The sequence below is a fragment of the Mus caroli genome, unplaced genomic scaffold (assembly GCF_978045245.1).
Source record: "Mus caroli unplaced genomic scaffold, Mus_caroli_1 scaffold_8, whole genome shotgun sequence".
Classification (NCBI taxonomy): Eukaryota; Metazoa; Chordata; class Mammalia; order Rodentia; family Muridae; genus Mus; species Mus caroli.
In genome coordinates, this window is record NW_028227263.1 from 84,567,128 (window position 1) to 84,587,707 (window position 20,580).

Here is a 20,580-nt window from a genome sequence, read left to right on the forward strand (position 1 = left end):
ACTGTTGGCACAAGGACCTTTGGGACTTCATCAAACAATGACATTAAGCAACTACGTTATTAATCTACATAATTATTTGAATACATTTTGTTCTCATTTCATAATTGTGCTGGATACTTTTACATCAGTTTGACCCAAGCTACAGCCATCAACTGGGAACCGCAATTGAAAAACAATGCCTCTATAAGATTGGACTATAGGAAAGCCTACAGGGAATTTTCCTAATTGGTGATTGATTGGGGGGGCACAGCCCATTGTGGGTGTTGTTATCCCTGGATTTGTGGCCCTGGGTTCTATAAGAAAGTAGACTGAGCTAGCTATAGGGAGCAAATCAGTAAGCAGCAGCCTCTATGGCCTCCAGGTCAGCTCCTGCCTCCAGGTTCCTCTCTTGCTTGAGTTCCTGCCTTTACTTTCTTTAATGATAGAATATGATGTGAAAGTGTAAAACAAATAAACCTTCCCTACTGCAATGTGCTTTGCTTCAGTTTGTTTCATTGCAGCAGAAACCCTAGCTAAGACACTAGTGTACTCATTATAAAAACAGTAAGAAACTAGTACGTCATGTTGTGATTCTATGGTGTTCCCCACCCCTAAAGGAATTTATTTATCGATGGAACCAGCTTCATCCAGGATTGTGTAAGGGCAGCCCATTTTGTTGCATAAATGATTAAGTCTCAAAAAAGGCTCATTTCTTCACTACCACACAATGTTTTGATGAATATGAACAACAGCATGAGACCAATATACTTTCACTGATGAACTCCACAAAATGTTTAAGAGAAGGCACTTGAGAAACTATAGAAAACAAGGCAGCAGCATGCGGAGCTCAAGGCAAGCCTGATCCACATTGCAAGAGTAATTCAAACTCTTACCCACAAGATAAAGTTGTGGATTTCAAGGGCTGTTTCCAAAAAGTGTGATGAGGAAACAACGTATGAACTTTCCATTTATGCAATTCCAAAGACATATAGACTTAGCAAGAGAAAAAGACAGATATTTCTAGGTGAATATGTCACAAAATTTCTTAACAAACAAATAATATCCTGCAGCCTTTAAAGAAAAGATAATATAAAATAATCACTTACCTCAAATGTTCAAGGCTGATTCAACACTTTATAACATTGATTCATTCGTTCATTCATCTTATCCATAACTTAAAAAAGGAAAAGGGACATTTTAACACACGAAGAACCCCCAATTTTATAAAAGCAACACTCAGTCCTGTCACAAACTCTAAAATAAAACTATAAATAGAAGGAATTTTCTCAAACTCATAAAGTGTCATGTCCCATGATGACTAGAAACTCTATTCTTTCCCTATGAGAACAAACAAACTTGTATCAGTAAAAGAGAAGGCACAAATATGTAATTCAGAATGGAAATCCTGGGGATAGATTGAGAGTGAGATCATCAGTCTATTCTGACAACAGTATAAAAGTATAATAATCACAGACCAATTGCTTTCAAGAAATGATGATGGAACGAGAAGCACCCTTATAAAACTGTGAGCCTTGATAATGATATGGCACATGTATTCAGAATGAGTCAACTGCAAATGAGTTTATTGGTTAGATCTCAGAGCAAACAAAGGGTTGATTCATCAAACATGAACAGTTAGGCTTCTCTAAAACAGTTCAAAATTGAGATTCTATAAGAGACAAGTTTCAACCTTGGAGCATACATTTTTCATAACATATTTACAATAAAAGAACATCAGTATAGAGTGATTAAAAACCACAACCAAGTAAAAAGAAAACTCACTGAAGAAAGGAATTTGAAAAACTAATTATCCAAGTTCCCATTCAGTGGGTGTCAGAAATCTTGTTTTAGATTGATATTCCCAATATTCTTTCTACTATCAGCAAATGACAATGTAGTACCCGTTTTGCCCTTAAAGAGCAAAATGAGAACTATGTAAAAATCTAGTTGGCTCTTAAAGTCAGATTACAGTTTTTCTCAAATGTGTGTTACTATTTCATGTCTCCAATGTGTGCTTATTTGTCTCAGATTCCCATTCTAATTTTATTGCTCACTATAGCAGATAAAGCTGGGTTGGAACATGTCTATTCATCTAGTGTTTTTATAGAATCCTTTCTTTCTTCTATGAAACAAAACAGGAAAACTTTTATAACATTTTAAATCACTGTAGTTTTAGATACAAACTTAAGGCACCTCATTTTGTTTGTAATTGTTTGTATAGTAAACCGAGCATCGTCTGCCCTCTGGTGGTCCGTAAATTGAACAACAGTTTCTTTGACTTCTGCTAGAGGAATTTCAGCATATATGAATCCCTCTGGTGGCAATGATTAGAACAGCAGCTGTAAGAACTTTTCAAAAAAAAAAAAAAAAAGTTCACTTCTCTTAATCAAGAATGAGAAGCCCAGGTTCCGGCTCCCGCGGCTCTAAGGCGCGCGCTGTCCCTGCCCGGAGGTCCCAGCTTCCGCGTCCCAGACTTGGCCTCCACCCAGCCTGGGCCTCCGCCCCGCTCCCTCCCCAGCCGCGTCCCGCCGAGCCCGCGGTCAACCGAGCCGCCAGTGACGCCCGCACAGCCACGGGGACCCGGGCGGGGGGAGCCATGCCGTGCCGGAGGGAAGAGGAAGCCGGCGACGAGGCGGAGGGGGAGGAGGACGACAACAGCTTCCTCCTGCTGCAGCAGTCCGTGACTCTGGGGGGCTCTGCCGACGTGGACCGGCTCATCGCCCAGATCGGCGAGACGCTGCAGCTGGACGCGGGACACGATGGCCCGGCCTCGCCATGTGCTGCCCCGGGCCCCCCGCCCGCGCCCCCGCGGGTCCTGGCCGCGCTGCCGGCGGACAAGGCCGGGGCCCCAGCGAGGCGGCTGCTGCGGCGAGCAGCATCAGCGGAGGCCGGGGACCCTGCGCCCCCGGGGGCCGTGCGCTGCGTGCTGGGGGAGCGCGGGCGCCTGCGGGGCCGGGCGGCGCCCTACTGTGTGGCGGAGATCGCCCCGGGTGCCAGCGCGCTGCCCCAGCAGTTCGGCCTTGAGGTATCCCCGGGGATGGGCAAAGTAAGCATCCCGCAGCCACTGTCCAGCCGGTGCCGGCGGGGTTGGCTCCGGAACGCAGCCGCGTCCCGCCGCCAGCAACAGCGACGCGGATCTCAGTCGGAGACCCGCACGAGTGACGGCGACCCGCCCCGACTCCTGCAGCAGCTCCTTCTTTCGGGAAACCTCATCAAGGAGGCAGTGCGGAGACTTCATTCTCGAGGGCTGCAGCTACAGGCAAAGCTTCCCGCTCATTCGTTCCTCGGGCCTTTGTCAGCCCCGGTGCAGGAGCCGCCTTTGCCCGCGAGCCCCCGCGCAGCCTGCAGCGATCCTGGCGATTGTGATGGAGGGTACAGCTCAGAACTAGGGACGACCTTCTTGTCCCTGGCAGCTAATAACCCCGGTGGCCACAGCACCAACCTGTAGCTGGGAACCAAGGGATTCACCCAGAACTTCACTCAGCTGGGGCTCGTAGAAGAAAATAAGCTAAGGAAGACAGCCGAAATATCGCAAATATTTCCATGAGTTGAGAGACCCAAACTGTTTGAAACCCACGAGTTAGGTTTGTTTTAAAACAGATTACATAGAGCGCACTGCAGGCTGTCAGCAGGACTCCTTTTTTTTTTTTTTTCTTATTTTTTTATTGGCATAATCCAACCTGGTCGCTGCAATTCCGCACAGACTCTCCGGGCCAAGCAGGCACCACGTGGCCACGGTTCATGCTCTCAGAATCGACTCAGCCAGCTATGGAACGAAGGACAATGATCCCCGTTACTTGCTGTACTTTCCAGGACTGGTTCCTGATCCACTTTGGGGGAGGAGGAAACAGGAATGGACATAATTTCGGGGAGCGCCCCGAAATGCCACACTTGAACATTTTATGACAGTTAAAAGACCATCTCATCTTTTGCGGTGCTGGTTTCAATGTAAAACACGAGGTACCACGAGAGAACCCTCTTGGGACTGAATAGAAGTAACCGTTATTTGTCTGTCCCCTCTTTTTTCAAAGGGTTGCTGTTAGCAGAGTGTTGAAAGAAAGCTGTACCCCATGAGTGTAGGGGGGGAGGCAGCAGTGAGCAGTGCTGGGTGATGGAAGGGCATGGCGAAGCACCGAGTGAACCCTCCTGCCTTTGTAAAGTGTGCTTTTAAAGGAGACTCATTCCTCTTTGGGTTCAAGGTCAGTTTCCTGGGTGTGTTCCGTGTAGTGGGACTCCAGCACAGACACTAACCGAATTGCCTTGCTGAGGGACGAGCACACTGTTTTGCAAATGCTGGAGTCCTTTAAGGGCTCTCCTGCCATCTCTGGGAGGGGGTGGGGTGGCTGGTATTGAGTGTCTGTGCTTCTGGCCCGAGGCCCCCTCCCCTTCCACTCCTTCCAGCTTCCAGACAATCTGCCTGGAGACAGTGACTGCATTCCACCTTTTCCCCCTTGTTTCTGCTGCTCTACTCAAGTGGGGTGACGCTGCTGATGCTAGGGGCCCGGATAGGGGGCTGGGGAGGCTTCTCATAATGGGCACTCCAGGGACACAGTCTCACACAACCGTGTATAATGAGCTCTAGGGGCCGGCTCTGCGGGGAACAGCTGCAGTTCTCTGGATAGACAGAGTTGATTTCCTCCTTCTGACCCTCCCCCAGCTGTGCCAGCTGGCCTTTGTAAGGGAAGGAAACCTAGTAAAAAATGTGACCTTCCAAAGGGGAAAGCTGCAGGCTTTTTGCTATTGTGACTGTGAAGTGCTTCGAAATACTGTTCACTCTGAGCAACCGTTTTCGTTATAGTTTTATGGAGTTAATGGCTTGTTCAGCATCCAGATGTGGCTATTGACAATATCTACTCTTCGCACCGGAGTGACTGGAGTTGTGGCTGTCCTGATGATAGGATTTTAACTTAACTGAAATAACTGTTTTTGAATAAATGTATTGGGGTTTTTTCCGGGAGAAAAAAAAAAGAATGAGAAGCCCAAAAGTATAAATCAGGACATTCTCTGTATATTTTTTACGAGTCTAGTGAATGTATACGAAAATAAATGAGACATGCGTTCTTAGTGTGACAATTATACTTAAGCCTAACCTTTTTTCCAGTTATGCTTGAGAAACTACTAGATCAGGCTGAGTGCATGGGCCTAGTGTATAGTTTAGATTTATTATTTTCGATGATTTTTTAAAAGGTCTCAGTGGTTTATTTGATTATTTGACCAAATGTAGGTCATAAGGTAATGTACTGTGAATTTGAAATGCCCAACATTCCTTGGTTTACTCTTCATGAAATGAATTAATGCATAGTCAAATAACTTGGGATCCATCTCAAGGGGAAGCTCCAAGGCCTGACACTATTACTGATGCTATGGTGTGCTTACAGACAGAGCCTAGCGTCGCTGTCCTCTGAGAGGCCCAACAAGCAGCTGAAAGAGTCCAATTCAGATACTTACACCCAACCAATGGACAGAAGCTCGAGACCCCTGTGTCTGAATTAGGGAAAGGGTGGAAGAAGCTGAGGAGGAGGGTGACCCCATAGGAAGACTCAACTACCCGAGACTCCTGAGATCTTTCAGACACTGAGTCACCACCCAGACAGCATATACTAGCTGGCCCGAGGCCTCTGAGGCCCCAGGGAGTGGAGAGGCTTGGCAGGAGGGAAGGTGGGTACATCTTCTTGGAGACAGGGGAAGGAAGAATGGGATGTGGAACTGTGGGAGGGAATACAGGGAGGTGGATAATGACTGGACTGTAAAAAAGATAAAGGTAATAAAAATAAAAGATTAGTGCATGAAGCAGCAGGAGGTGTGGGTGAGCTTAACCTCTAGAAAGCCCTAGAGACCTGTGATCTGAGAGGCTCCCAAGACTCAATGGGGATGACCTTATCCTAAATGTCCAACAGTGGATGGAACTTGAAGATCCTAGCTCCAGTAGTTAGACAAGGCCCCCAGTGGAGGGATGGGGCCATCCACCTACCTTCAAAATTTTTGACCCATAATTGTTCCTGTCTAAAAGAAATGCAGTGGGGGGTTGGGGAGATGGCTCAGCCCTTAAAGGCTAGGATCACAACCAAAAATATAAAAGAAATGCAGGGACAACAGTAGAGCAGAGGCTAGAGGAAAGGCTATCCAAAGATCAGCCCAAATTGAGATCTGTCTCATGGTCAGGCACAAAACCCTGAGACTATTATAAATGCCATGCTGCACTTGCAGACAGGAGCCTAGGTAGAACCTGGCCTTTGAGAGGTTCTACCAGTAGTTGACTGAGACCGATGCACATACTTATAGCTAACCACTGGACAGAGGTCAGGGACCCCTATGGAAGAGTTATGGGAAGGGATCAAAGGAGCTGAAGGGGATGGCAACCACATAAAAACAACAGTATCAAATAACCTGGACCCCCTCAGAGCTCTCAGAGGCTAAGTCATCAACCAAAGATCATACTTGGGCTGGTCTGTGGCCCCCACTACATATGTAGCAGAGGGCTACCTTGTCTGACCTTAGAGGGAAATAATGAGCCTAATCCAATAGAGACTTGATGCCCCAAGGAAGGGGGATGCTGAGGGGTGAGGTAGGGATGAGTGTGTGGGTGGAGGAGCACCTTCTCAGAGCCAAAGGGGAGAAAGTATGGGCCAAAGAACTCTGGGAGGGGAGACCAGGAAAGGGGACAACATTTGGAATGTAAATAAATAAAACAATCGAACCTAAGAAAGAATAGTAGAATGGTTTTACCATGTAAAGCATAACCTTCTACAATGGAGGTGACCAGAAGGCTTTTCCTTAGCTAATGCATAAGGAACTGGTATATGAGAAGACCACAAATAAACTTGAGTCTTTCCCACAGTGCTCAGGGAAGCAAAGGGTGAAATTGCCTGTCTCAAACGCAATAGGTTAAATTGAATCCCGCAGAGGAAAGGTCCATGTGTCACCACCAAATTACAAATTTAAGGTGTGAATATTACCTTAAAGGACAGTATAGCCAAAGCAATGTTCATAAGGGTCACGTCTGACTAGTGAATCAAAATATCTTCAAAAGTGAGATAGACAAGAAACCTACTAAATTCTTAATCTGTCTATGTAAGCAGGAAAGTCAGAGAACTAATGAACAAAAGGTTATTTAGAATCATAGTGATATCCAAATTTGGGCAATTATTGACCCAGGGCACCAGAGATTTAGGAGAGACTAAGATCAGTTAAAAAAAGGGACTTGCTACAATATCAAAAGATTGTTCAATCGTTCTCCTGCCCTTCACACAAAGAACTATGACCTTCTACTAGTGTAACTCGACATTGGTGGGAATGAATCAAGCAGACCTTTCAAAGTCAACTAAATATTGCTTCTGAATAGGATATGTGTGTGTGTGTGTGTGTGTGCTTTGCTTTTTACATTAAATTTTATTTTACTTTGTGTAGGTGTTTTAGTATGTGTTCCTGTGTACCACACACATGCAGTGCACATGGGACTAAAATGACAGATGTTTGTGGTCCACCATGTGAATGTTGTGAGTCAAATTGAAACACATCATTTGGAAGAGCTTAAGCCATAGATCCAATCTTTAGTTCTGATCAATGGAGTTTTAAGCAGAATCTCACATATATTGATTCTAGTTGGTCCACAAATATCGTGTGTTGGGTTTGTATATCCAGTCTCAGAATGCAAAATTGTTATTGTTACTCTTTGATAGAATCACCATATTTGTTCTCTGACCTCTGCCTCTACCAGAAGACATCCTGAAACAAAACAAAAATCCTATAGTTACTGTAAGGATTGCAGAAATGGTGCCATCATCAAATACATGAAAAATACACATAGTGGTGTCCACCACATTTTCATTTAACTCTCCTATTATGGTTGCATACAAAATACTTAGGTCACGATGGATAAAAGTTTATTACTTCAAAATAAAAAAGTAGAAATTCTGATTGTAATTCCTATATACTTTTTTTCTTACATCTCCTGCCACCTGATATATGACTTTGTATTTTCTCTGTACCTATCTGGAAGATCATAAGAATAAATATTTTCAGCTAACAATGTGTGCATTTATTCATCTATATCAGGGTATGTAAATTTTCAGCCCTGTAGAATAGTTTAATTTTAATGGATGTTGATTATTTTCCTCTTCCAAATTTCTCCATTATATTGGCGGCATTATGCTGACTGGACCTAGTGAACAGGCAGTAGCAATCATGCTGGACTTCTTGGTGAAATATATGCAATTATGGCAAATAAATCCAGTAAAAAATCAAAGGTCTACTTCAGTCAAACTTCTAGGAGATCAGTGGTTGTACCAGGTAAAGATAATTCCAATAAAAAGATAGATACCTTATTTATTATGGACACATGCAACCAAGAAAGAAGTACAACAAATATAGGGACTGTCAGAAGAGTTTTGAAAATTATGTTGCATTTATTTATCATATCATTGATCTGTATCTATGTTAGCTCCAGTGCATACAGTGCCATGTGTGCAAATATTAGAGAACATCTCAAGATGATTGGTTTTCGTGTTATACCACATGAACCCAGGAATTGGATTCAGATAATTAGAGATATTAGCTAAATGCTTCTTCTTCTTCTTCTTCTTTTTCTTCTTCTTCTTCTTCTTCTTCTTCTTCTTCTTCTTCTTCTTCTTCTTCTTCTTCTTCTTCTTCAAGAAGTTATTGAACAGACCTAGGGATCTTGAGTTATTGAACAGACATAGGGATGTTATTTGCTGTGTTTGATAGGTTGCCATAAGTGAATCACTGTATAAACACTCGAGATTTAAGAGCAAGGCCCTGACTTCATTTGCAGATTACTAAAGACTGTTTGAAAGATAATTCTTTTTTGTTTGGTCTGTCTTTGACTTAGAAGTCTTTTTTTATTAGATATTTTCTTCATTTACATTTCAAATGCTATCCCGAAAGTCCCCTATACACTCCCCCCTGCCCTGCTCCCCAACCCACCCACTCCAGGTTCCTGGCCCTAGCGTTCCCCTGTAATGGGGCATATGATCTTCGCAAGACAAAGGGCCTCTCCTCCCAGTGATGGCTGACTAGGTCATCTTCTGATACATACACAACTGGAGACGTGAGCTCTGGGGGGGGGGGGGGTCCTGGATAGTTCATATTGTTGTTCCTCCTATAGGGTTGCAGACCCCTTCAGCTCCTTGGGTACTTTCTCTAGCTCCTCCTTTGGGGGCCCTTGTTCCATCCAATAGATGACTGTGAGCATTCACTTCTGTATTTGCCAGGCACTGGCATAGCCTCAGAAAAGACAGCTGTATCAGGGTCCTGTCAGCAAAATCTTGCTGGCATATGCAATAGTGTCTGCATTTGGTGGCTGTTTATGAGATGGATTCCCAGGTAGGGCAGTCTCTGGATGGTCCTTCCTTCCATCTCAGCTCCAAACTTTGTCTCTATAACTTCTTCCATTCTAAGGAGGAATAAAGTATCCACACTTGGTTCCCCATTCTAAGGAGGAATGAAGTAAACACACTTTGATCTTCCTTCTTCTGGTGTTTCATGTGTTTTGCAAATTGTATCTTGGGTATTCTAGGTTTCTGGGCAAATGTCCACTTATCAGTGAGTGCATATCATCTGAATTCTTTTGTGATTGGGTTACCTCACTCAGGATGATGCCCTCCAGATCCAACCATTTGCCCAAGAATTTCAGAAATTCATTGTTTTTAATATCTGAGTAGTACTCCATTGTGTAAATGTACCACATTTTCTGTATCCATTCTTCTGTTGAGGGACATCTGGGTTCTTTCCAGCTTCTGGGTATTATAAATAAGGTTTCTATGTACATAGTGGAGCATGTGTCCTTATAACAAGTTGTAACATCTTCTGGGTATATGCCCAGGAGTGGTATTGCTGGATCTTCCAGTAATACTATGTCTAATTTTCTGAAGAACCACCAGAGTGATTTCCAGAGTAGTTGTACCAGCTTGCAATCCCACCAGCAATGGAGGAGTGTTCCTCTGAAAGATAATTCTTAATCTGTTATTTGAGCCAACTTAATACTCAATTTTTGGTAAGGAGTCATTAGCACTGAAAACACAGATATGTTATAAGAAATTAATCAACTGCCTACAATTCCCAATGTTACAGGACCTTCTTCCGCAAGGAATGTACCTATGGCCTAATAATTTATGGCATATGATTTTTTGACTAAGTAAAAGCCCAGGGTAATATTAGCAAATATTTCTCAGTTCTATGCAGGTAACACTCAATGATGTACTGTGATCAGAGTTCTCAAACAACTGTGATGACAATAGTGAATGAACATTTTTACAATTGGGGAAATTTGTGCAGTACATATTTTATTTTAATGCAGTGAATTTTATTTCTGAGATCAAATTATCAGATGGGTGATTATATACTGATTCATGAGCCAATGATTGTCTTGATGGTTGGGAAATTTCAAGGAGTATGATTGGAAAACTGGTCAGAAAGACATCCAGGCAAAGAATGTGTGTAGATTTGTGGGGATGTGATAGCCACCCCTAACCTGATGACATTATGTATTTAAATGCCCAGAAATAAACTCTTCTATCCCAGTCATTAGAGACACTCCACACAGGGGTCTCAGACCTGTGTAATAATTTAAACAATTCCCTTGTGATGGCTAACGTAACTTAATGTAATACAAGGTATCCCTTAGGGGCCATTGATATTTGCCTGTCAGATAATAGTGACCTGCCAAGAGGCACTTGCCGGCAGGAACCTGGTGTAGCTGTTTCGTGGGATGTTCCACCAGCAACTGACCAATGTAGATGTAGATGCTTGCAGCCAACCATCAAATTGAGTTCAAGAACCCCGGTCACGGAGCTGGCAGAAGGAATGGAGGAGTGGGGAGATTGTAACCCCATTTGATGAACAACAATGCCTGACAGGACCACCCAGTGCTCCCAAACACTAGACCACTAACCAAGGAGTGTACACAGAGGGATCCATGGCTCCAGATAAATATGTATCTTTGCCTGACAGGAATGTGAGGGGAGGCCCTTGGTCCTGTGTAGGTTTGATGCCCCAGCCTCGAGGCATGCCAGAGCAGTGGAGCAGGAAAGGGAGGGAGGGTGGGGTAGCACCCTTATAGAGACAAAGGGGAGAGGAGGGAAGGTGAATGTGGGATCTGTGGAACAGTAATAGGGAAGTACAATATCATTTGGGATGTAAACAATTGGAATGATTATTAAAAATAAAATAAAATAAAAAGAAGAGGATAATAGCTATCCTGCTGTGAGGTATCTAACTATTTGATTTTTTGTTTGTTTTAATTTTGTTTTTGTAGTAGTTCTTGATGGTTTTTTTTATTTGTTTGTTTGGTTTGGTTTTGCTCAACTGTTCTTTTTATTAGTATACATAGGGAAAGAGAAACAACTGTTTTACACCCCTTTGGTTGTTTCTCTTTCCCTGTATATACAAATAAAAAGAACAGTTGAGCAAAATAAAACCAAAAGCAATTCTCTTGCCTAGCTGTGAGTTCCACACATAATTATAGTCCTTTGATAGCCACCTTTTAAACCCTCTTTTTAGCCAGCGTCAATACTATTTGTCTCTAAGGCTGTTTGCTGTCTTTCTCTTAGCAGAATACATTTCTTTAATCTAAATTTGAAGTGAGGCTAAGGTTTTGGGCTTTCCCAGTGAATTTGAATGTCTCAACAATCTCTCTAAATGGAAAATAGTGGACTTGAAATACATGCTTATTAAAAGTTACCTCAGCTAGTGGGGATTTCAGTGTCAAGTATATGGGATGCCTCATTTGTTGTATTTCCTCACCATCATTGCCATTGAAGATCTAGACTGAATCAATTTTAGGTTTAAGTTTCATGTTACAATAAATAAAAAATTTGTTCATTCCTGTTGAGGACTAAATGTCTGTTTCTCAAAGCTTGGAATATGCCCCACTTTTAACTTTACCTAAAATTGCTCTATAGTGCGGGTTCCAGGAATGACAGTCCTGTCCTTGTTTCAAAAGTTAATAACCAACCTTCCACCAACACTTGTTTCAAAAGGCTTGTTATGGCTACCTTGCTAAGACTGCCTGTTATTATGTCCAGCTTGCAACCATTGTTGGGCGTTCTTAGGATTAATTTGTTATTGTTTAGTTTCAGACCTTAGGATAAGTGACTGAAGTGCATATTTTAAATATCAAAGCAGATCTGTCCTCCAGATTTCCCGAGCATCTCTCTGTCCCTACCTGGCATATCCTACTCCCAACTCTAAACTTTCCACCCTGGGGGCTAGGCTGCTCTTTCCCCAGATGATCTTCCCTATATGATCCAGTCATTTGGTCTCCTTGCTCTCTCTCTTCTCTTTACCCTCTCTCTCTGCATACATACCCTTTCCTTCTCTTTCCCCATCCACTGCTTGTAGGGCCTGGCATGGCCCTGGTGGGGACAGAGTGATCTCATTCCTGCCCCTGGGACAGGGCCCCAGAGTGAGAATCCACAAGTGTCAATTGCTGCTATGGGTGAAATAAAAATGTACATCTTTCACATTCCTCTGAGGAATATCCTCCTTGTTAATGTTGATAACTCCATGACAATTAAAAAGAGCATGAGTCCAGGAGTCAAAGATATCACTATATCTCTGCAAAATTGTAAATGCTGGGACCTTCGGGACAGCCCATAAGACTATGGGAAAGAGCTCTAAATACATGAGTTCATATATACAATTTCTCAACTATCCAAAAATATAAGGATGCAATATGAATTATGAGGTTTTGCATAAATCTAAAGGAACAAATGTAGCTACACTATGAGGCAGTTTGTCAGAAAGATACAAAGGCAGGCAGATTCCTGAGTTCAGTCAAGATCAGCCTAATTTCAAGGCAGAGTCCTGACCAACTAGCTAATATTCTGTGCTTAACAAAGGCAGACAGATACCCTGAGTTCATTTGCAATGTTAAGAAAACGTGTATGCTTGCTGACTATTAATAGTCAAAGGGCTGGGGGGGGCGTGTCACAGAATGCTGATTCATAATATAATCAAAAGGAAAGTTGGAGTAAAAGACTAGATTGATATGTAAAGTAAGACTGTAGTTTTAGATTCAAACTTAAAGGCATCTCATTTCTCAGAACCTTCCCAATTCCGAGGCTGGTCCTTGGCAGCTTCTCCCCACGGTGACTTCCTTGGCCTCCGGCCTTGGGGCCAGTAAACTTGTCCAAAAGCAATCTCCCAATAAACCTGCATTTAATATAGTCTAATCTAGTTCTTATTGGCTCATTTCACCAGGGAAGAAATGATCTATCAGTTATGTTCTGCTCATTTTGCCTATTTTGCCTGCCAAATGAACAATTTGAAAATCTTCTACACTTGAGATTTATATATTACAAATATTATTTTTCTCAGCTTCAATGCTGACCTCTCAAATCCTGCCTGAAGGAAGAGGCATCCCATGTACACAATTTTTTTTTTTTTAAAAGGCTTCGGCACATGATTATTTGGGTCAGTGGTCTTCCTCTTTCTATCTTTATGATTAACATTATATGGGCCCAAGTTCCCATGAACAAACTGATTGTGGAATTAGGGATGGAATTTATGCATGCAGTTAAAAAGACATGGACTTTAATTCATTAAAGTTTATCTGAACTTTTTGGCTATTGCTTAATGCCAAATCCTCCAATAACAGACACCAAAACTAAACCCATAATATGTCACTATTCCCTGGGTGATGATCCAGTGATCAGGACTCAATTCAGATAACCTGGATCACGTATAGCTTGGAAAGTCAACACTGTGAATTACTTCCTGGGGTATAGATATTTACTGTGGGTATTGACTTAGACTTCCTATGAATAATGTGTCTAATCAAACTAACATACATGGGTTTACAGAATGACAACATTATTCCAAATCTACAAAATCAGAACCAAAGAAGTGTATCTGTTGCTATCTTTCTTGCTCATGGAATTCACATGAATTATGGCGTTTCTCATTGTCCTAGTACAGCTGACTTAATCGAGAGTAGAGTGTCTCCAACAAAACCATAGAGAACACCATGAAGGAAGAAAGGACCAGGGCTGGCTGTCCAGGTAGGAGGTAAACCTCTGTTGTTTTTATTGGTAATGGAGGCCATTAGTTTTATACTTCCATCTTAAATTTATTCTTCTATGGTCCCTGTGCTAGAGTTGATCATAGACAGTTTACTAACAGAAAACCAAACTCAGCCAGCTCCTTGCCTCCTAGGCCTGGGCAAGCCATTTCATATGTAAAAATCTGGCTTTTTCTTAGAGCTGCTAGGACTCCTGCTGAGAAATGCAAACGGACGGGGAAGTTTTTCTTTCGGATAGGCTTCATGCTGTGAAAGGCAAACACACAGACAGATTTGTTCACCTTGCCGGCGGCTACATGCTGACAAAGGTAAACTGACAAATAACAGGTTTCAATCTTAAAAAAAGAAATGGTTTTTACTCTTCCTTCACTTAAGCAAATTGCTTTTCAATGACCCCAGTAATCAGTAATATGTGCCTCGTGGTTAAAGGTTGGATGATTCCAAATGAAAGGGGGGGAAATGTTTGAAGTTTATGTTGTAGACATCTGACAAAACTATTTAAGGTACGGGAAAATGATATTAAGGATGGCACAGGATATTGGGATTTCAAAGTTCAGAGTCTTAACATATTAATCATTGAAGTACTGTCATGGGAAAACTTAGGAAAATTAATTATAGTAGGAATGAAAATATTTTATACAGATGATTATCATTTTCACACCATATTTCTAGAATACTCAATCATAGAGATGAATAATAGTACAAATTTTAGGTTTATTAGCATAACCAGCTTTCTGTAGAACCTGCCCCAAGTCTCTCAGATACATCTACACAGTTGGCACCGGATCTGTTTATTTATTTAATAGGACAGTTTGGCGATCAATGCCCTTCAGCTTGAGCAAAGAAATTAGTGGTGATTAACAGGGGATCAGAATCACCAAGATGAAATCTTCTGGGATGTGTTTCCTGAGAGTTAGCACACCGAAGTTTTTAATCTAGAGGCAGCCAAAGTTGCACCTTTTCCTGGTAGCTGAAATCGGTAGTGTCTGGAAGGTATTAGTTTTGAAGGCATGAAGGGGTCTTGCAGAGTAGGTGAGACTTGGTGCTTGCTGTATGGTAGTAGGGCCTGGAGTCCCTGAAGAGAGAAAGGCTACTGGTGAATGTCCAACCAATTTGCAGTGTGAGACCCCAGCATTTTGCAGATGCCACTACCATGGGATGACCAGAAAGAACAACAGCAGCCATGGAGTGAATGCAACCTGAACTTAGGGTGGTCTGACTTCAGTGGGTGGAATCAGAGAAATGACACAGGCCAGAGAGGATCTGGCCTGGATGGAGACCAGACAGTCATGAGTGTATCCTAGTCATTGGACCCTGAAGTTATTTACACAGTTGGAGATTATTTTGCTTTTATTCTATTGTGATTAAGCCCTAGCTCTTTCCTCTTAAAATAAGAAAGTATTTAATTTATTTTTGATTTTCTAGGAGTCAATGTTTGAGAGAGACTGGGTTTTAAAAAGGGCAGTATTTTTTTTTTAAAGAGACTGAATCAACTCTTAAAGTATTTGAATTTGTAAGACTGTGGGTCTTTTTTAAGTTTGTAAAATGTTTTAAATTGTAATGTCAATATTATTGTGTAACCTTGGAGATGAACAAGAAAAGAAAGGCTGTGAGTCGACAGTGATGTGTTTGGTTATCTAGTTGACAAAGCATCAGGTGTGCTGTTAAGTTTTCTATGAACTTGACACAAGATAGAACCATCAGAGAGAAGGAAGCCACAATTGGGAAAATGCCTCAAAAATGTTCTAAGGCTGCCTGTAGGGCATTTTCTTATTTAGTACTTGATGTGAGAGGCCCAAGCCATCAAGGTTGGGAACAACCTGGGATACTGGTCCTGCGTTTTGTAATGCAGTGCTGAGCAAGCCATGGGCAGGCCAGTGAGAAGCAAGAAATCCTCCCTGGCTTCTGCACCAGCCTCTACTTCCACTTTCCTGCTTGAGATCCTGTGCTGAATTCCATTGGTGATGTGGAAATGTAAGTAAAATAAGCTTGTTCCATCTTTGGTTGTTTTTGCTTCTTCACAATAGTCAGCATAATCAAGATACCTTCTTTCGCTCCCTCCATGCTGATAGTATGCTTTGACAGTTGCTACTGCTGTTGCTCCATCCACCTGTGACATCATATTTTAGTTTCTATGGCTTTCAAGTGTGGCTTGAAGACCAGTCACTTTTAAGGAATCCTCTAGTCTCTCTGGATAACTTTGGAATTGCTGAGGCATCCAATCTCATAGACTAAGTAGATTCTGGGTTGCAAGCTTTTCCAGCAGGTAGGTGGCCACTGTTGAACTGTTCAGTGTGTATAATGTCAGGTAATCTAATAAATCCCCTTTGTATTACTGTATGTTCTATTGTTTCTCTTTCACTGCAGAGTTCTAACTAAAACAGTCTCATATTAATGATGTGTGTTCCATGTCTGAAATATTTAGTACCCTGGTTTTCTATGTATCGCAGTCATTTTGGATTTGCAAATAATTTCTTAGTTCATCATATTTAGAAATGACAAGGAATTGATTGGGAGAATGTTTCAATAGCGAGTTCATTTCTGTTTTCCTTCCACATCATACACTTAGCCTCTCAGTGATTCCTGCGGCATTTTCACTATAGCTCATCACATGGGATGTGGAATTTTACACTTTCAGAACATATATATCAGTACTCTAAAAGTCGTATTTTTGAACTCAGGTTTTAGATTTTAAGATTATAAATATTACTACCTTGGCAACCTTTAAATATGAGGAAAGCGTAGATATTGGGTAGAAACTGTGAGTCTCTGCCTCATGCTTTTCTCTAGGTGTCAGACGCTTTCAGTGTTGGAATATTTTCCCTTGGATTTTAAGATTCATTTTTTTCACCAGTCCCTGAAAATAAAAAGGAAGAGAGATTATATCAGGACTAATAGGATTTAGATGTTTGGGTGGGATAGTTCCTCATCCCCACCTTACAGGATTTCTGTGACATGATGTTAACTCACCACAGAATAATGGAGGAAATATATGGCAGCTAAGCATTCAATTAGAATTAAGATTCAACAAGTCATAGAATTATCTTCTATGTTATCCCAAGGTATCATCAAATATCTACTCTGTCCCTTTCACAGAACAGGATTCTTTCAGGAACAAAGTGATCTGCTGTTTGCCCAGACATTAGATGAGGTCCACTGTTCTGAATTTCTGAATGACACTGTCTTTATCATGACTGTAATTCTTTTTCAAGTTTAAGTAAGGAAGAAATATCCAGAAATGTTATTTTTGTGTACACAAAGTCACTTTGGAAGAAAAAGAAAGGATAACCATACAGAGAGCCCTCATTTGGAAAGAGGACAATGGTACTTAGGAGGCACTGTTGACCAGGAAACATGGAAGCTAGCAGTGTTTGTTCATTTCCTAGCAGTAATTTCTCCAGGATATAAACATGTGATAAACCTTTAGCTTTATTCTTTTTGACTAGTAGAGATAGATGACGAACTGGAATAAGAAGGTGTTGTTTTTGCATTGAGCAGAGGGTAGCCCTGTGGCCTGATTCTAAACTAAAGTCATTATCTGGATCTTTCAGTCTCCTCTTTCCATTGTCAGGGTCAGAACATAAATGAGATTGAGTCACCTATATCAAACATGGACCAGAACCTTAACTGAAAAAAGTGTATATTCATACTTATAAGGAAAGGGCAAATATATATTTCAACACTCTGTGTAATTCATTTTTTTATTTTTAATATTTTTTATTACATATTTTCCTCAATTACATTTCCAATGCTATCCCAAAAGTCCCCCATAGTGCCCCCCACTTCCCTACCCACCCATTCCCATTCTTTTGGCCCTGGCATTCCCCTATATTGGGGCATATAAAGTTTGCAAGTCCAATGGGCCTCTCTTTCCATTGATGGCCGACTAGGCCATCTTTCGATACATATGCAGCTAGAGACAAGAGCAGCTCCGGGGTACTGGTTAGTTCATCATGTTGTTTCAACTATAGGGTTGCAGATCCCTTTAGCTCCTTGGGTACTTTCTCTAGCTTCTCCATTGGGAGTCCTGTGATACATCCAATAGCTGACTGTTAGCATCCACTCCTGTGTTTGCTAGGCCCCTGCATAGTCTCACAAGTGTGTAATTCTTGATAAACTTAAGGAGCTATTGATTGTTTTTACTGGGTGAAAATAATCTTTGTAGTTTGATGTGATTCACAATTGATTTGACTTTGAGATTTGTGTAGAAAATCATTGACCAAGTTAGTCAGAAATATTTGTCCTGCTTTTTTTTTTTCTACTAATAATTATTGTACGGAAGTAAGGGTCCAAAATATGCTGATGGAAGACCCCAGACTCAGTATGCCCAAACAAAGAGCCTTTATTCTACAGAAACAACTATCATGCAGGAGTCAATCATTCTTTGGAATGGCAATGACAGATAAAGGCAAGCATCCCTTCTTATAGGGAAACCTAGGACTCTCTAGAAGGAGTAAGGAATCTAAAATTTCATTGGTGGATACTAGGGGGTCACAGGTGGTCTCCAGTCCTATTCCATGAGCCTTCATTCATGTGATGAAATAGGGATGTCCAGCTCAGATGTCCCATTCTGAGATTAGATATTTCCCCATTTTTTGTAGTTATCCCCAGGCTGATCTTTGGGAGAGGGTTTTATGATCTTGTTCAGGATTGCATGGTCTGTTCCTAGAGCTGGCGCCTTAGGACCTAATTTCTGTGACTTATGGTCTATTTTTGAAACTGGGCCCTTAACAGCCTGTTTGGAAATCAGTCCTGGTCCTCAAAATGGAGACACATGTGGTCTTTAAATGAGGACAAATGGGGTTTATGTTGTCCTTTCACAGATAGAGGAGACTTGTGCAGAATAGCATAACAAATGTGCACATCTCAGTTCAGAAAGTAATATCTGCAGCACAAATACTTGTTTGTGCTTAGTAGAACATTGTTCATAAAATGGTTTGTTATTTAATGCTATATGCCATAAATTTTCCAGTTAGACTGTACAGTGGTCAGTGTGCATTATACCACCCCCAAAACTGTAACATTAATTAAATTATAGTGTTAAATGATGCTTATCAGTTCTCCATGACATTTTTCATAATTGAGAAGAAATAGAAGAACAAATTGCATGGGATAAGTGTATGTTCCAAGTCTCCATGTGCTGTACTAATGGTAACACATAAAGAGGAAAAATGGTTTATATTTTAAGAAATCATAATATGAACAGTTTGATATACTCTATGGGTCTGGCATCATTCAGTGAATCACCAATACAAAAATGAGTAAGTTTTAACAATAAGAGAGTTTTATTCAGATTCTGGCAAATGGAACGATAGGCACCTGGCACCAGGACAGCAAGACATAGCACCTAACAGTATTAGTTCAGGCCTTTTAATGGGAAACCACACAAAGTTTCAAAGATAAAGTTTTGATGGATGGGTTAGATCACATCCTATCTTTGGTGTGAGGTGTGTCTTTTACATACCAGACACCTTGCAGATATCTCAGTTATCTCCAGCAAACAAATGAGCACTTTTTTTTAACAGAAGAAAAATTATGTGTATTTTCCTGGACCCACTGTCTTATAAGAATAGTAGACATAGTAAAATTTATAATGAGAGGCAATTGTTTAAAATAATCTTATCTATTCTGGGGAAGTCATCTGTCTTGGGCAACTTTACCAAAAAAGTGTACATTTCAGAAACTTGTGGCTTAAAACTGAAATAATTTTTTCATTCATTCTTTAAGAACAATTGTACAAATTTTGAACATGATATTCACTATCACAGTACACAGGAAATGGGACTTGGTGCTGGTGTTTTTATGTTTCCAAGTGATTAAAAGGTATTCTTCTTTTTTTTTTTTCCATTTTTTTTACTAGGTATTCTTCTTAACTTTTGCCTACTTAACTAGAAACTTTTGGGTAGGAACCTTTCTCCTTCTTCCTTCCTTCCTTCCTTCCTTCCTTCCTTCCTTCCTTTCTTTCTTTCTTTCTTTCTTTCTTTCTTTCTTTCTTTCTTTCTTTCTTTCTTTCTTTCTTCCTTCCTTCCTTCCTTCCTTCCTTCCTTCCTTCCTTCCTTCCTTTCTTTCTTTCTTCCTTCCTTCCTCTCTTTCTTTCTTCTTTGTTTATATAATCAATACATTTTTATTTATGTTTGAAGTTAACGATATAATTATTACATGTATCCCTTCTCTTTCTTTCCTCCAAATCCTATCCTCCCAAACATACCACCTAGCTCTCTTACAAATTCATGGCTTCTTTTTCCCATAAACTCTTATTTCATGCATACCTGTGTATATATGTACATATATATTTCTAAATACAACAGGCTTGATCTGCAAAATATTATTGGATGCATATATTCTTACCAGACTCTCTCAAACTGGACAACCAATTGGTATGTTGTCCTCAGGAAGGCAATTTCTCCTGTTTTCAGCATATGTTAGTTACCTGTAGTACTTTATGTAGACTGAGGCCTCATGGAGTTTCCCTGACTACTTTGGCCTATTAATTTGCATTGTCTTAGTTCCGCTCATGTTTGAGCAGTCATGTTGTTAAGACGTAATGTGCAAAGCTGCTGACA

General features: G+C 41.2%; 1 protein-coding gene across 1 annotated transcript; it reads left to right on the plus strand.

Moving 5' to 3' along the window:
* Window positions 1–2,575: 2,575 nt before the first annotated feature.
* Window positions 2,576–3,430, plus strand: LOC110299413 (proto-oncogene FRAT1-like). The gene has a single exon (XM_085840897.1). It carries the CDS (start codon window positions 2,576–2,578, stop codon window positions 3,425–3,427), a length of 852 nt encoding a protein of 283 aa, XP_085697023.1. The 3' UTR covers window positions 3,428–3,430.
* The last annotated feature ends 17,150 nt before the right edge of the window (window positions 3,431–20,580 follow it).